The sequence below is a fragment of the Muntiacus reevesi genome, chromosome 9 (genome assembly GCF_963930625.1).
Source record: "Muntiacus reevesi chromosome 9, mMunRee1.1, whole genome shotgun sequence".
Classification (NCBI taxonomy): domain Eukaryota; kingdom Metazoa; phylum Chordata; class Mammalia; order Artiodactyla; family Cervidae; genus Muntiacus; species Muntiacus reevesi.
The window spans coordinates 64,280,828-64,298,863 of NC_089257.1; the positions used below are offsets into that span (position 1 = coordinate 64,280,828).

Here is an 18,036-nt window from a genome sequence, read left to right on the forward strand (position 1 = left end):
CTGGGTCTCAGGAGGGCTATCTGAGGAAGGGTCTGATCAGTGGTCCAGCCTAAGCTGCCTCTCCTTCCCTTCTTCTCTCCCTCCCCCCAGCATAGGTCCCCTGGGATGAGGATGCTGCTCCAGCCATGGCCCCATAACTGGTAGCGGGCAGGGAGGAGGGGCAGGAGGATGGAGAGGAGAAGGTCTGACCAGCTGGGGCCAAAAATGGTCCTCGAGGGTTAGACTAAATCTCTCTGCTTCCACTTGTGTGCGAGTGAGGCTTAGTTCACGAGCCTCTGTGACCCATGCCCCTGCCACAAGGCTGGACTGGGCAGCGCTGACTCAGCCCTGCCAGCCAGAGGCCCTGGTTCACCATGGCCTTCTGTGCTGGAAGTTCTTCCTAGTGTCTCACCCAGATCTTCCCACCCAGGAGCCACCCCCTTTGAGCTCTGCCCTGGGTGGATGGCCAGTGTGGAGCAAACATGGGGCCCTGTGTCCATGTGATTTGCCCGTCCCTGGTTGGGCCTGAGCCATTCCCTCCTGATTCTGGGCTCAGGCTGCCCACTAGTTTGATCTCTTGTTGAGGGTGCATGAGGGTGGCCATAGGTGATGCTAGACTCTCAGCCTCGTCACCTCACTGACCATTAGGTCTGTCTGTTGCACAGATAAGGAGATTGAGGCTCAGAAAGGGATATGATTCACCCAGCGTCACACAGCCCTTTGTGCCCACCCATGTGGCCGTGCCCTGACTCATAGGGCCAGGCTCTGCTGGAGCTGCCTGCACTCATGTCCTTTCCATCAGCAGCTCAAACAACCTGAGACGGTGCACAGGGGCCTCTCATTCTCTCCCACCACCCAGAACTAATCTGTTCACAGACTGATACTCAGCATCCTCTCTGGTACCTCCCCAGCTGTCCTGTGGATAAGACTGCACACTTCCACTGCAGGCGGCGCAAGTTCGATCTCTGGTTGGGGAATTAAGATCTCGCATGCCACACATTATGGCCAAAAAACAAAAATACACACTCCCATTCAGTGAGGGCAAACTCAACTGAGAGTCCTTGGTGATTCGTTGACCTGCTCACCTCTGGCCCATTAAGGGGGAAAGGGATGAGGCCAGAGGTGAGCGACTACCTTTGCTCCCAGCCCAGGTGGGACTCTGCCTCATTTGGGAGTGTTGCAGCGCGGTGAAGTCTTCAGGGGCAAAACACGGCTTATGCTTGATGAGCGCTGACTGTGGGCCAGGCATAGTTCCCAGCAGATTATCTCCCTGACTCCCTGAAGCCCAGAAGGCATGTACTGTTTTATGCCCTACTGAGGCACATGGGGCTCAAAGAGGTTAAGAGACTTGGCTGAGGTCACCCAGTCAGTATGTACCGAGCCCACATGCAAAGCCAAGGAGTCCAGCTCCAGCATCAGAAGCCTTAATAAAGGACTGCAAGATGGCCCAGGCTGCTCCTGGAAGGAGGAGCTCCCTGACGCTGGAGGTGACCATCGGTGGGGTGGGATATGCCAGGTAGTGGGGACTCTACAGAAGGGGTACAAGCTATCTTCAACCCCATGAGACATCAAGTTGCTCCTGGTCTATGAAACAGTGGAGACACGGGAAGTCAGGATCAGACCAGCTGTGGACTCTTCCAGTGGCAGATTATAGAAGCCCATCCATGTGCGGGGCATGGCGTTCATGGAGGGCAGCCAACAGTGTAATACGATGGATTTCATCCCCTTGTCACCCAAGGTGATGTGTGTGGTCCAGCAGAGGGGCACAAACTGGTCAGGATGAGCCACCTTCTTGCTGGATGTCTTTCTGTGTGTGACCTCACTTGCAGAGGATGTTGGAAGTCCAAGTAGAAGATCAGGATGCCACCACCACCCCCCTTCCCCATCTCCTGATGAGAGGCACCCTGAGAGACTCGGGTCTTGTGATTCATCACAAGCTGACTACTGCCACCCAGGGAGGTGGTGGGCCGGAATCAGACCTCGGATCAGTCTGCCCTTCACCCTGCACTGTGTCCCAGAGAGTGGGGTCTCACTCTGCCACTCTCACTGGAGCAGCAAGCATGCTACTGTACTCCTTGCTTGGTCCAAATCCAGAAAATAGTTAATATTCTTATTAACAACAGTAATGGCTATTTTTCAGTGGTTACTCTGCCAGGCACAATACTACTCATTTCACCAGTAATGTCTCATTTAATACACCCAACAATCCCATTTTTAAAGGAGAAAATGAGGCCAGAGCTGGGCCAAGTTGACTCACTGGACCAAGGTGACACTGTTGGCAGTGGCGGACGTGAAGCACAGTCACAATCAACACCTTCAACACAGGACCCCCCCCACTCCACCCACCTTCCCAAAGGCTTGCAGGGGTCGCCTCCTCCCCGGCTCACCTTGACCAGAGCCCTGGATCTCAGCTCACTAGCCCATCTGTGGCCCTGGGTGTCCCAGTCCAGAGTCTGGTGCTCTGAGATGGAGTCAGGGTTGGGGGATGTGGGAGTGGGGGCCCTTCCTCACTGGGGCAGACAGAGGAACTGTGACCTTTGCCGTCCCACCCACCCAAGCCGAGCACAGACCCAGAGCTGCCGCAGGGCTTCTGCGTAGTTTAGCAGTCCCGCGCTCAGGTGTTCCCTCAGCCTCATTCCTCTCTGGGCTCCTGGCCCCTTCAATGATGGGTGGGGCACACCTTCGGAACAGCTGCTTCTCAATGCTGCCCGAGCCCCAGTCTGCCATCAGCTTCCACGTTGTCCAAGGGTCACAAAAGTCCAAGAGGCTTCCTGGGAACGTGTCACCTTCCAGCGTGGAGTCACACTGGGGAGGAAGGTGGGGAGGGCAGCCCCGTGAGGATTTAAATGTCTGACTGGTTCTGAGCTTCAATCAGTTCCAACAGCAGCACAGTGAGCTGCCTGAGAACCTCTCCTCTGGCCCCTCTGAATCCAGGAAGGATCTGGTGCAGTAAGAGACTCTCCCAGCCCAGCGAGGAGCCGGGATGTTCCTGAAGGCTGTGGTCCTGAGCCTGGCCCTGGTGGCTGTCACCGGTGAGTAGGAGCTGCCTTCAGATGGCACTCTTAGGCAGGACCCATCTGCTGCGTCAGGCAGGGAAGGGCGGTGAGTCTGGGGCCAGGGCAAGAGGACAGTTCCAAGTGTCTGTCAGCCCACAGCTGGATGCAGGGGGTCACCCAGCTGCCACTCAGCTCTGAGGAGTGCTGTCCATTCACAGTGCTGGGCTCCGTGGCATGGGTGCTACTCCAGCTTTACATACCCCTGTGGCTTCTAACTAGCCAAGCGCAGAGAGAAAAATCAGTGGCTGGGCTCCACGCCCCCCCCCCCCCCCCGCCAACATCCAGTCTGCGGCTCAGGGCTGGGGCAGAGGGGCAAGGAAGGAGACGGCGCTCATGAATTTGCTCTGTTTCCCACCCAGGAGCCCAGGCGGAGGTCAACGCCGACCAGGTTGCCACTGTGATTTGGGACTACTTCAGCCAGCTGGGTAACAATGCCAAGAAGGCGGTGGAACATATCCAGAAGTCTGAGCTCACCCAGCAGCTCAAGTAAGAGGGGCAGAGTTGGCAGGGAAGGGCTTCTTAAAGGCCATGCAATGTGTGGGCAAGGGCTGGACTTGGAGGCAGGAGACCTGCGCTTAGGATACCTACTGTCCTGCCATCAACTCACTGGGTGAACAGAGGTCTCCAGACTTGGATCCTGGGATTCATGTGTGCAAATAAGGAAGGCTGGACTGAATAATCCCTGCTTTAACTTTTTTTTTTCTTTTTGTCATGCCCTGTGGCTTGTGGGCAGAGAAGGCAATGACACCCCACTCCAGTACTCTTGCCTGGAAAATCCCATGGATGGAGGAGCCTGGTAGGCTGTGGTCCATGGGGTCGCTAAGAGTTGGACACGACTGAGCGACTTCACTTTCACTTTTCACTTTTACGCATTGGAGAAGGAAATGGCAACCCACTCCAGTGTTCTTGACTGGAGAATCCCAGGGACGGGGGAGCCTGGTGGGCTGACGTCTAGGGGGTCGCACAGAGTCGGACACGACTGAAGCAACTTAGCAGTTGCAGTAGCAGCAGTGGCTTGTGGGATCTTAGTTCCCTGACCAGGGATCAAACCCTGGCCGTCAGCAGTGCAACTGCTGAGTCCTAAACACTGGGCCACCAGGGAATCTCCCACTTTAACTTTCCAGAGTGTGACAAATGGCCACATCCTAGCATTGAGGCTCCCAGAAGAAAGGGAGGGAAAGAAATGTCACATGAGCTGGCTTCTAATACATTCCAGGACAGGCCTCTGTGAAATCATGGGAAGGGCAGGGGTGAGGATATTTGGGAAGCCTCTGGGGGTGTCACACGGTAGGGAGACCAGTACCCGGTGTGACTAGAAGATGCTAGAAGAGGCCCAGAACATCACATGTGATCTCTGCACATGTGGTGTGCGCACAGCCACAGCACACCTGGGCTGAGAAGGACCTCAAAGTCCACTCCTTCTGCTTTACAGATAAGGAGAGGCAAGCCCACTGCTCCAGCTCACATGATAGGTGTAATAGATACTGTGACTGAAGCTCCAGGGGAGATCCAAAGGTACAAGGTCAATGTGTTACACTGACCAATCACATCCACTTGCTTAAATCACCATCCACCATAGGAAAAGATGGGTGAACTCATTGTCCTGCACGCTCACCTGTCTTAGGCAGGTGTGTGAAAGGTGAGCCATATGGAAGGAGCTAAGGCCCCAGTAGAGGAGCCTGGCGGGCTTACAGTCCAGGGGTGGCAAAGAGTCGGACACTTGGCGCTAACCGAAGCGACTTAGCACGCAGGCGGGAGTGCCAAGCCTCACGGTGGCCCCCTTGCGTCCTTTCCCCACAGCACCCTCTTCCAGGATAAACTGGGGGAGGTGAGCACCTACACGGACGACCTGCAGAAGAAGCTGGTGCCCTTTGCCACGGAACTGCATGAACGGCTGACCAAGGACTCCGAGAAGCTGAAGGAGGAGATTCGGAAGGAGCTGGAGGAGCTGCGGGCCCGGCTGCTGCCCCACGCCAATGAGGTGAGCCAGAAGATCGGGGACAACGTGCGCGAGCTGCAGCAGCGCTTGGGGCCATACGCAGAGGAGCTGCGCACCCAGGTCGACACCCAGGCGCAGCAGCTACGGCGCCAGCTGACGGTCTACGCGCAGCGCATGGAGACGGTGATGCGGCAGAACAGGGACCAGCTGCAGGCCTCGCTGGCGCCCTACGCCGAGGAGCTCCAGGCCACGGTCGACCAGCGAGTGGAGGAGCTCAAGGGGCACCTGACGCCCTACGCGGACCAGCTCCAGACCAAGATTGATGAGAACGTGGAGGAACTGCGCCGCAGCCTGGCCCCTTATGCTCAGGACGTCCAGGGGAAGCTCAACCACCAGCTGGAGGGCCTGGCCTTTCAGATGAAGAAGCATGCCGAGGAGCTGAAGGCCAAGATCTCGGCCAAAGCCGAGGAGCTGCGGCAGAGGCTGGTGCCCGTGGTCAGCAGCGTGCGTGGCAGCCAGCCGGACAATGCCGAGGGCCTGCAGAAGTCGCTGGCCGAGCTGAGCAGCCACCTGGAGCAGCAGGTGGAGGACTTCCGCCGCACGGTGGGGCCCTACGGAGAGACCTTCAACAAGGCCATGGTGCAGCAGCTGGACGCGCTCAGGCAGAAGCTGGGCCCCCTGGCGGGGGACGTGGAAGATCACCTGAGTTTCCTGGAGAAGGATCTGAGGGACAAGGTCAGCAGCTTCTTCAACACCCTCAAGGAGAAAGAGAGCCAGGCCCCCGCCCTCCCGGCGCAGGAGGAGACGCCTGCCCCTCTGGGGGGCTGAGTTGCCCCTGGTGCCCCCGCCCCACCACCGACACCTGCCCTGCCCTGCCCCCTGTCTGTCTGTCTGTCCCAAAGCAGTTCTCGTACAGACCTGTGGATACATGTCCAGTGGAAAGTGACGCTACGTCTCGCTTCTCAATAAAGCTGCTGAGAAACTAGCCCAGTGTGGTTGCAGTGGGGCTTCTTGGTGTTGTGGGAGCTGAGGGCGGCAGGGAGCACGCGAGCGAAGCTTAGATGGGTCAGCAGGGGATGCTTAGAGCGACTGGGGTGCTGGGAGGTGAGACTACGGGGGCCGGGTGTGCTGAGAGGGGTGTGGGGAGGGCCCTAAGGGGAGGTGGATAAAGATGTCACGCTTTGGACTTCCCAGGTGGCTCGGTGGTAAAGAATCTGACACTGGGCTTCACCCCGAGGGCACCACCAGTGTGGTCAGGACGAGATCCTGGGCTCTGGGGAGCTCACGGCACAGTGGGGAAGACTGTCCCTCCTGGTCTAAGATCTCCTGTGCCTTTAATCTGACTTATTTGGGTGAATTTTGGTTTATTCCACCCACCCCACCTCACTTCTGTTATAAAATCGATTCTTGCTTATGTCAGAGGTTTTTTTGACTTCTAAACCCATGATCTGCAGAGTTGAGGAATGGGGCCCAGAGACGTGTGAGAGTCCTGAGAGGTGGGGAGGAGTAGGCGCTTGGGGGCCCAGGTGAATTCTGCCCAGTAGCCTCCTGCAAAGGGGCCTGTTGGTCTGGGGCTGGAGTTGCCAACAACTGAGTTGGGAAGATCCCCTGGAGAAGGGAAAGGCTACCCACTCCAGTATTTTGGTCTGGAGAATTCCATGGACTGTATAGTCCATGGGGTCTCAAGGAGTCTGACACGACTGAGAGATTTTAAATGCAAAAAAATGTAAATGTGGCAGGAGGCAGGGGAAGAGAATTCAGCTCCAAGCAGTCTCACCAGCACAGCCAGCTGTGATCTGAGGTGGGCTCTCCCAGGAAGGAACCCCAGAGAAGAGCCAGTTCAAGCCTTTGTCCCAAATAACTTGACCTTCCCAGAATGGAGTTTAGGCCTTTCAAGGGAACAACACCAAGGGACATCAAGGATTGAAACAGGAAGCTATACCCTGCCCCACCCCCAAAATGGTGGCCAATGAAGACCAACCAGTGGCAGAAGCTTCTAGAACTTTTAACTACAGAGATGGCCCTCAAGTTGACATGCATTAATGCTAGGCGTCTTTAAAAATTGTTGTACCACATTGACTCTTACAATCCTCACAACAGACAGAGACTTCAAAGATGCGGTAGGTGAGGAAAGGGCAGTTCAGGATGGTGAAGCACATGATCTAGCAGTGGTGGAAATTTGAGATTGGAACCCAGGTCATCCAGCTAGAGAGTCTGACTTTTAACTAAGAGGCTGTGGTGCCTCCAGGGTGAGCCCAGCATAAGGAGAACAGTGAGCTCCGTCCAGAACCCCAGACAGAAGCGGGATGCACACTGCACAAGGGGCTGTCACAGAAGAAAGACATCGATAGACCTCGACGGTGAATTCAGCAGGTCTGTTTGCGGGAGAATGGGATTTTGCTTTCCACTTCATAGATTTATGTAGTGTTGGGACTTTATGATGTTTTAGTTTTATTTTTATTGTGGTATAATATATATAACACAAAATTTGCCATTTTAAGTGAACAATTTAGAGGCATTAATGACATTCACAATGTTGTACAACCATCACCACTCTCTCCAAAATTTCTTCGTGACCCAAACAGAAACCCTGTGTCCATAAAGCAATTACCCATTATCACTCCTCCACTCCAGTTTCTGCTGATGGCTTGTCCTGTCTCTTAGACTTTGCCTATTCTAGGTAGTTCATGTAAGTGACATCATACAATAGTTTTACTTTTGTGTCCGGCTTCTTCCACTTGGCATAACGTTCTCAGGGTACACCTGTATTATGGGGTATTTATCAGAATTTTATTTCTTTTCTGTTTTTATTTGGGGGATAATTGCTTTGCAATGTTGGTTTCTGCCATATACAACAATGTGGATCAGTCATAGGTATGCATATGTCCCCTCTCTCTTGAACCTGCCTCCCACCCCCTAGCCCATCCCACCCCTCTAGGTTGTCACAGAGCAGCAAGCTGAGCTTCCTGTGTTACAGCAACTTCCACTAGCTATCTAGAAACAAATATTAATAAATAGTCACCAGAGTTTCTCTAGAATCCAGTTTTGATCACCTGGTGAGACTGCAGCACTTACACCCAGGAAAACTGTGCACTTCAGAGTCCCCTGTGAGAATCACGGAAGGACGTTTTCTGGATTCTGGTGCAGCCCACATCAGTATATCCCAGCAGTGCCCCCAGACTTTTAGGACTGAAACTCCCCCAGCGACCTCTGGCTCCTTGGGTGACCTAAAGATAATAGACCCCTCTGTGCACATGGGTTAGTGCTCCACAAAGGAGCATCAGCCAGGACTGGACCAGGCTGAGACATTAACCATACCCCTGCATCCCTCCCCAAAGCTCAAAGGTCAAAAGTACTCTGAGAAGGTCCGAGGGGTCACGTGCCACTGTCTGGTGGTTGGCATGGCTCTGATTGGTGAGGAAAGAACACAACGGGGAAAGCAGGGGGCGCTCTCCTCTTGAAACCACAGGGCATAGCTGCTGTCAGGGCTTGCGGGGCTGGTCAGAAGCAGCTCCCACATGGGGACACCGTGTCCTCCAGGCAGTATCATAGGACAGGCTGTGCTCTGGGAGGAGGAACGCAGACAGTGACAGATTCTGGGGACAGAAACAGCAAGCGCTGGGTCATCTCGGGACTTCTGTATCTGGAAGCCCAAGGGTGGGACCCTGGTTATCTTGCTGTGTAGTGACAAGCAGCTAGTAATGGAGACCTCAGAACTGCCCATGTCAGAGGAATGAGAACATGGGCTGCTGGTTCTGAGATGGTGGCTTATTGATACAGTGAGGAAAGGACCAAGACCTAGAAGGACAAAATCACAGGATGTTAATTAAGATGGAAGGAATCCACCTGTCTCTCTGTCTAGTTCCTTTGACATCATCTATAACAAGTACCCTAACTCTACACTAGCAGTCTCTTGAGGTGAGGCACCCCACTTGTTCATTCGTCATTGCATCTACAGTGTGGTAGCCAGCCTCGGCATTGATCCTTATCTCTGGTACTCATAACCTCATGTGGTCCCTCTCATATTGAAGAGGGCTGACCAATGTGATCAATAGGCTATTGTGAAAGTCATGGTATGTAACTCCCAAATGTAGAGCATAAAGGCCACAGTGGCTTTCATCTTGCTCTCTCTTGGACTCTGGGTGGAGACAGTCACCACGTTGTGATGTTGTGATGAGGGACATCATAGGAAGCCCCACGGAGGGTCCACATAGGAAGGAACTTCTGCCCCTCCTCAACAGCCAGCACCAACTTGCCAGCGTGTGAGTGACCCACCTTGGAATAGATCCTCCAGCCTTGGTGGAGCCCTCAGATGACCACAGACTCAGGCAACGTCCTGCCTGCAACCTCATGACAGATCCTGAGTCAGAACCACACACTCAAGCCTCTGGCTTGCAGAAATTGTGAAACATCATGAGACACTAGATTTGGGGGTGATTTGCTTTGCAGCAATAGCTAATGTATACAGTGCATACCCCAGTGCCTGGAACATGGCCATCATGCAATCGTTGAGTGAATGAATGCTGCTTAGCATTTTTTACATTTTTATTTATTTATTTTTGGCTGCGCTGAGTCTTTGTTGCTGCTCGTGGGCTTTCTCCAGTGGCGGTGAATGGAGGCTTCTCTTTGTTGCAGCGCTTGGACTTCTCATTGTGGTGGCTTCTCTTGTTACAGAGCATGGACTCTACAGGGCTCAGTAGTTGTGGCTCGTGGGGTCTAGAGCATGGAGTCAGTAGTTGTGACTCATGGGCTTTGTTGCTCTGAGGCATATGGGATTTTCCTGGGCCAGGGATCAAACCTGTATCTTCTGCATTGGCAGGCAGACTCCCAACCACTGGACCACCAGGAAAGTCCCTGCTGCTTAGTACAAAACACTTCCACTGACAGCCAGCTTACCATTTCCCAAAACGATTGATTCTATCTTTGGACAACTCTGTTCAAGACTACCAAAATTGAATTGGTTCTTCCTAAACATAGCTTTGTTCTAATTTTTACTCCTCTTGTGAGTTACAGAATGACTATAATTCCTTCATACACATGTTCTGCCCACAGATCATCTCTCCAGAGACTACTTTCATGAAACATCAAACCTTGTAGACAAAATTGAGTCTGAGATCTGCCATACTCCACAGCTGCCTTAGGATGAAGAATCTTAGTTAGTTTCTGAGAGGGGCAGAGGCCTTGTCTGTCTTGTTTATTATTCTTGTATAGTCAGTGCCCAGCACAGTGACTTAGTAGGTGCTCAGTAAATATTTGTTGAATAAATGAATGAATTTAACAAATTTTTTTTCCTGTTCAATTGTACAGTATGTGTATGTTCATCTTTATCATGCTTAATTGTTTTCTAAGGTGATCATGTCACTTTTTTTCCTATCTCTTCTAATAATAGGAACTTCTTGAACAAGGTCTTCTAATTTTCTTATCTTTTCTCTCATTTCTTCCATCTCTGCATGCTCTCCTTTCTGGGAGACAGCCTCATTCTTTATTCAGTTTTTGGTTTATGCAACTGTGTTTTTAATTTGCAAGAGTTACTTTTTTTTTAATTCTGTGAATTTTTTATGGTATGCTCTTGTTTCATCAATGTAATATATTCTTTTAACTCTCTAATGATATTAATGGTATGTTTAAAAATTCTGCCTGCCAATGTTCATCGTAGCATTGTTTATAATAACCAGGACATGGAAGCAACCTAGATGCCCAAGAGCAGATGAATGGATAAGAAAGTGATGGTATATATACACAATGGAATATTACTCAGCCATTAAAAAGAATTCATTTGAATCAGTTCTAATGAGATGGATGAAACTGGAGCCCATTATACAGAGTGAAGTAAGTCAGAAAGATAAACACCAATACAGTATACTAATGCATATATATGGAATTTAAAAAGATGGTAACGATAACCCTATATGTAGGACAGAAAAAGGGACACAGATGTATAGAACAGACTTTTGGACTCTGTGGGAGAAGCTGAGGATGGGATGATCTGAGAGAATAGCATTGAAACATGTATATTATTAAGTGTGAAACAGATCTCCAGCCCAGGTTGGATGCATGAGACAAGTGCTCGGGGCTGGTGCACTGGGAAGACTCAGAGGGATGGGATGGGGAGGGAGTTGGGTGGGGGGATCAGGATGGGGAGCACATGTAAATCCATGGCTGTATGGCAAAATGTATGGCAAAAACCACTACAATATTGTAAAGTAATTAGCCTCCAACTAACAAAAATAAATGAAAAAAAATTCTGCCTGTATAGTTTCATTTTCACCAAGTTCTTTTTTTAAAAACATGTTTTTATTTATTTATTTTTGGCTGTGCTGGGTCTTCATTGCTACCTTCAGACTTTCTCTAGTTGCAGCGAACAGGGGCTATTCTCTAGTTGTGGTGCGGGCATTTCTCATTGCAGTGGCTTCTGTGGAGCACGGGCTCCAGGGCTCAGGGGCTTCAGTAGTTGTGGAGCACAGGCTTAGGTGCCCCAGGCATGTGGAATCTTCCTGGACCAGGGATTAAACCTGTGTCTCCTACACGGGCAGGTGGATTCTTAACCACTGGACCACCAGGCAGGTCCCCTCAAGTTTCTTTTTTAACATCTGTTTGTTTTGGTCTCTATCTTTTATGTTAGGCTTGTTCCTCAAATGACTGGTAATTTTTGCTTGTCTGCTTACTGCAAAGTCGGGATTTAAAAACTGGTTTGGAGCTCTACGTACTGTGAGCTTCTCTGTTGGGTGTTCCACTGGGATGTTTAGTTGGGGGACCCCCAATATAAAAATATTTAGGTATTTTCCTTTCAGCTGGTTATATTTTCCAAGGCAGTTTCCTCTTCTCTCCTGCCTGGAGAGAGTGCCAGTGTGCCAGTGTTCCTGGGACCAAGTGGAACAAGCAGGATGGGACTCAGCATTTACAGGGCACACTTTATTTATGGTATAATACCTCTGTCCTCAACTCTGCCTGGCATTCTCCTTCCACAAATATTCAGTCTTTCCCTTTTCAGAGGATAAATCTACAGCCTTCTGCCAAGGTTAGAAAGAAACGCTAACTTTTCTAAGTAGTTTTAACCATTCTTTCATATTTTACAACAGTCTCTTCATTCATCTCTATTTTTAGTGGTTCCTGGTGCATCCATGTCAGGGCTGGTATGTACAGCTGGGTAAGCTGTGCACTGCACAATTCTGAGGGCGCCTTTCCCACACTGTAGGCATAATGGAATTGTATATCTATTATCGCAAACTTCTGGTAGATGGCTGTAGAGTGTCTTGAGAAAGGGAGGCTATTGCTAGTTCATACATGGGTGTAACATTGGTTGACAGTAGATTTATTACAATTCCTTAGCCTTTGAGAATTGAGTGCAATAAATCAGGTTGGCACTTATCTTTCCCCATTGCCAACTTCAGATCAGCTTGCTCAGTCCTACTAAATTAGTTGCAACTTGTCTACCTGATTTCTAGCTTTTAAAATTTTGCTGTGGTCTTTTTTTTCTCATTATTTTTGTCCCCATGGATTTTTTTCTAAAAAAAAAAAAGATCTCTTTACCATATTTTGAGGAAGATTTCAGAGAAAAATATATTAGATATATGCACTCAATTTGCCATGTATATCTGGGAATCCATGACAGAGACAGAAAATGGCTGAAGGCTTTGTGGTGCATCTTTCCTTTAGAGTCTAAACCACTGGTTTTAACCTGGGAGGTTACCTGGTCCTAATACTGGGAGGTCTCAGTAGTACAACAAAGGATTTGTGAATAGGGATGTACCTGTTCAGAAAATTTTCTTCTATTTAAAATTTAACATAAAAGGAATGACTACAAAATGCATGCATTTTGCTGTAAAGATGTTCACTACAGGGGTGTTTATAATTTTATAAATTTAAAAAATCACAGTGTACAAAAAGAGATTGTTAAATTATAATATGCTGTGCCGTGCTTAGCTGCTCAGTCGTGTCTGACACTTTGTGACCTGCAGCAAAGATAGTAGCCCGCCAGGCTCCTCTGTCCATGGGGATTCTCCAGGCAAGAATACTGGAGTGGGTTGCCATGCCCTCCTCCAGGGGATCTTCCTGACTCAGGGATCAAAACTGCATTTCCTACAGCTCCTGCATTACAGGGGAATTCTTTACCACTGAGCCATTGGGGAGTCTAAAATGATATATTTACTTTTCTGTAATGTATGCTTTCTCTATAATATACTCTTAAATATTAATAAAAAAGCTATTTATTAATGCTAGCTAATATTTTAAAAGATAAGAATTCCTACTCAAAACTTTCAGGCACTCTTTGTGCCATCCATAGATCTTGTCACCAGATGCTTAGATATTTGAAGAACCTCACCTTGACTTTATGCAAAATTGCCATTTTCTCAGTGACTTTTTAATATGATTCAGAATTATGTGTATATAAAGTTTCATCGAGATGTTTATTTTGCTGCTCAATGTTTGGAAAGCTTTATTTTCCCTGTGATTCTGACCTGTTTCCTTCTTCTGCTTACAACAATTATGTAACTGGCTGAATTTCCCTCTGCATGGATTTCCAAGAAACCCAAAGCCAACGTGGAAGCCAACTGTTGCAACTCTGTCGTCCCTTATTGCCCGTGCGTGTGTCCTTCAGGTCTTGCGCTTTATCAGGTCATGCTTTTCTTCTGCAATTTTTGTTTTCACTGATCCTGAGTCTTCTCCCTCTCTCATCATCATCATCACTTCAGTTTTCCCTGCCAGCAGCCTCAAATCTTTGGTGACGAAGGAGGGTTTACATAAACAGCTAAAATCCTTATCTTTCTTGGCTCCCATCTCTGTGTTGACTCAAAATGTGCTGAGTACATTTTGTGGTATCAGAGTCCTCGTCACTGGCTCCCACCTATCTGTTGCATCACCAGCAGGCTTTCCTGACACAAACATCTACTGGGGCATTTCTCAGGCATGATGGATCATGGCCTGTGGAGACCATGGTGACAAGACCAAAGACCCAAGAGCCTGATGTTCTGGCCATAACTAGAGCTGCTTCTACCTCTGTAGGAGACAGGAGAGAAGGGGGCACTGAAGGTGGCATATTTAAGTGTGGGATGGAACAAGGAGGGAGGGGGGACTCCACCCCCTGTGATGACTTGACAGCTGTCCCTAGGCTTGGCTGTCCCTCTCCTGGCTGGCCCTGAGCTACCGCTCCTGTGCCCACATCAGCTTACACGTGGAGCCTGGCTTCCCTGCATGTCAACAGCCCTCTTTCTACTGAATCATACATCCCTGACACCTAGTTGACTATCTACTAAGCTCACAGGTGCCTGGGCCCCCCAGAAAGGTATGTAGAGGCTCTGTGTGGTTCTGGTCCCACGAGCAGGGTTGTGTCTTATCCCTGAACGTGAGATGATATATTTGGCACGGACTTCAGAGTCAGACAGACTGAGGATGGGCCCAGGGCGAGACCCCGAGCAAGTTCCTAAATCTCTCGGAGCCTCAGTTTTTCTGTAAGTAAAATGAGGATAACAGCACCTATTTCAGAGTATTGACTTGAGCATTACAGGCAGTAAAGGTAAATACCAGGCCCATGGGAAGTTCTCAATAGAGGGATTATTGTTATCAAGTCTTTTCAAATCCTACTGGGCCAGACTCTGAGGGGCACTGAGACGTGCAGAAATGCCCAGGCTACCCTCAAGGGTTGCTTCTTAACACCATGCTCTAGCCATACTGAGCACTTTGCTGTTTTCCCAACAAGCTATGGACTGCATAGCTTCCAGCCTCCATGCCTGCTCTCATGCTGGGCGTCGCACCTCCTCCCTTCGTCACCCGGAGAACCTGTCCTTTGCTATGTGGCACTTGGAACATCCCGGGGCTCACAGCGTTAGCCAGGCAAGTGTCAGGTGGTGCCGAGTTCGCCTCCAGGAACTAGTGGAGTGTCTGGAACACAGGAAGTGATCCCGCCCTTCCAGCTCCCAATCATGTTGGTCTCAGTTCAATGGCTGTCTTCACCAAGATCTTGTACATGTTTTTTTATTTTTTCTTTATTGCTATTACAAATAATGCTTGGATTGCCCTTGAGGTGTGTACTTGTGATCATAAAGATTCTCTGTTTCCTGGGGTGTGCAGGGTTCTTTATATATTGTTGCTTTTGTTTTTAATTTTTGGCCACACCCTACAGTATGTGGGATCTTAGGTCCCTGACCAAGGATCGAACCTGAGCCCTCTGCACTGGAAGGCAGAGTCTTAACCCTAGACGGCTGGGAAAGTCCCTAAACTTTAAGTTTTTTGACTACTATTCACATCTTTTTACTGTGAGTCTATCAGTTTTGAGAAAATGGAACTAAAATCACCTATCAAATTTGTCAAGCTCCCCATGACACTTGGCAGTTTTTTGTTTCTGTCTTTTGAGGCTATACTGTTAGATTACATGTTTTCCTGGTGATTTTTTCTTTCAACTAATCCTCATAGCCCCAAAGCTTATGTGTTTTGATATTATATTGTTATACCTGCTTTCTTTTGATTAATTTTTGTCTGTTATGTCTTTTTAAAGTCTTCCACCCTCCCCCTACCGTTTGCTAAAGGTTACTTTCTCTGATACAGTAAGTGTCAGTTGCTCAGTCATGCCCAACTTTTTGCAACCTCAGGGACTGCAGCCCACCAGGCTCCTGTGTCCATGAGATTTTCCAGACAAGGATACTGGAGTGGGTTGCCATTTCCTCTCCAGAAGATCTTCCTGACCCGGGGATTGAACCCGGGTCTCCTGCACTGCAGGCAGATTCTTTACCTACTGAGCTACAAGGGAAGCCCTTCTGTGATATAAGTTTGCCTATTTAAATAGCAAATGACTGGAATTTTTGTAAAATCTGATGTGAAAATAATAATAATTACCATAATAAATTCTCACATAGCACCTACCACGTGCCAAGGATTGCTATATGTGCCTTTATTTTTTAATATATTAAAGCACTTGTTTCCCACAGAACGTATCAATTATACTATATACTATAGTTGTCTCCATTTCATTTATAAGGAAACTGATGCACAGAGAAGTTAAATAACTTGCCCAGGGTCCCAGAACTAATCTATGTCAGCATTTTAACCTAGTCAGTCTAGTTCTAGACTTGATATTTCATGGGTTGGTTTAATCTGTTTCCTTTTATTGTGATTATTGACTGCTTTCTATCATATTATTTTATATTTTTTATTTACCACGATACTCCTTTGCTTCTTTTATCTTTCTGCTTGTACTTCTACTGGTTGTATTGTATTTCTTTAAAAAAATTTTTTTATGAACTTTAAAATGTTGTTTTTACTTCACCAGAGTTTTAAATGTCCAACAAGTCTGCAAGTTAGTATGAAACGACAGAAGCCTCTCAAGCCTATCTCCATTTTCTACTCTGCAAAAACAAATTTTGGCTCTTAGAAAATCTTGTGTTATTACTCTTGACTTTTCAGTTTTAGGTTTATTTTAGCTCCAGGTTTATGATTATCTATTAATTGTTAATGAAAATTGGGTTCTTTTTCACATATACATATCTTGTACACACACATACTTTCTATCCTTGCTTTTCTGAAACCGAGCAGGACTCTGTGGGGCCCTCCTGGGTTCAAATCCTTTCTTTGTCTCCTGTTTCTTGTTTGTAGGAAAAAAGTTTTGACTTTCTAGACCTTTCCTGAGTTCCAAGTTCAGTTTAGTTCAGTTGCTCAGTAATGTCTGACTCTTTGCGATCCCACAGACTGCAGCACACCAGTCTTCCCTGTCCATCACCAACTCCCGGAGCTTATTCAAACTCATGTCCATTGAGTTGGTGATGCCATCCAGCCATCTCATCCTCCGTCATCCCCTTCTCCTCCTGCCTTCAATCTTTCCCAGCATCAGAGTCTTTTCTAGTGAGTCAGTTCTTCGCATCAGGTGGCCAAAATATTGGAGATTCAGCTTCAGCATCAGTCCTTCCAATGAATATTCAGGACTGATTTCCTTTAGGGTGGACTTATTTAATCTCTTTGCAGTCCAAGGGACTCCCAAGAGTCTTCTCCAACACCACAGTTTAAAAGCATCAATTCTTTGGTGCTCAGCTTTCTTTATACTCCAACTCTCACATTCATCCATTACTACTGGACAAACCATAGCTTTGACTAGGCGGATCTTTGTTGGCAAAGTAATGTCTCAGCTTTTTAATATACTTTACTATGCTGGTCATAGCTTTTCTTCTAAGAAGCAAGTGTCTTTTAATTTCATGGCTGCAGTCACCATCTATAGTGATTTTGGAGCCCGAGAAAATAAAGTCTCTCACTGTTTCCATTGTTTCCCCATCTATTTGTCATGAAGTGATGGGACCAGATGCCATGATCTTAGTTTTCTGAATGTTGAGTTTTAAGCCAACTTTTTCACTTTCCTCTTTCACTTTCATCAAGAGGCTCATTACCTTTTCTTCATTTTCTGTCATAAGGGTGGTGTCATCTGCATATCTGAGGTTATTGATATTTCTCTTGGCAATCTTGATTCCAGCTTGTGCTTCATCCAGTCCAGCGTTTCTCATGATGTACTCTGCATATAAGTTAAATAAGCAGGGTGACAATATATAGCCTTGTCGTATTCCTTTTGCTATTTGGAACCAGTCTGTTGTTCCATGTTCAATTCTAACTGTTGCTTCCTGACCTGCATACAGATTTCTCAGGAGGCAGGTAAGGCGGTCTGGTATTCCTGTCTCTTGAAGAATTTTCCACAGTTTATTGTGATCCACACAGTCAAAGTCTTTGGCATAGTCAATAAAGCAGAAGCAGATGTTTTTCTGGAACTCTCTTGCTTTTTTGAAAATCCAACAGATATTGGCAATTTGATCTCTGGTTCCTCTGCCTTTTCTAAATTCAGCTTGAACATCTGGAAGTTCACATACTGTTGAAGCCTGGCTTGGAGAATTTTGAGCATTACTTTGCTAGCGTGTGAGATGAGTACAATTGTGTGGTAGTTTGAACATCCTTTGGCATGGCCTTTCTTTGGGATTTGAATGAAAATTGACCTTTTCCAGTCCTGTGGCCACTGCTGAGTTTTCCAAATTTGCTGGCATATTGAGTGCAGCACTTTTACAGCATTATCTTTCAGGATTTGAAAGAGCTCAA

The 18,036-nt window shown here is 48.1% G+C and overlaps 1 protein-coding gene across 1 annotated transcript; it reads left to right on the top strand.

Annotated features, from left to right (window-relative positions):
• The first annotated feature begins 2,962 nt into the window (after positions 1 to 2,962).
• On the top strand, positions 2,963 to 5,802 carry APOA4 (apolipoprotein A4). The gene is made up of 3 exons (XM_065945632.1): positions 2,963 to 3,011; positions 3,395 to 3,521; positions 4,836 to 5,802. The coding sequence occupies exons 1-3, from the start codon at positions 2,963 to 2,965 to the stop codon at positions 5,800 to 5,802; spliced, it is 1,143 nt and encodes a 380-aa protein (XP_065801704.1).
• Positions 5,803 to 18,036: the final 12,234 nt, after the last annotated feature.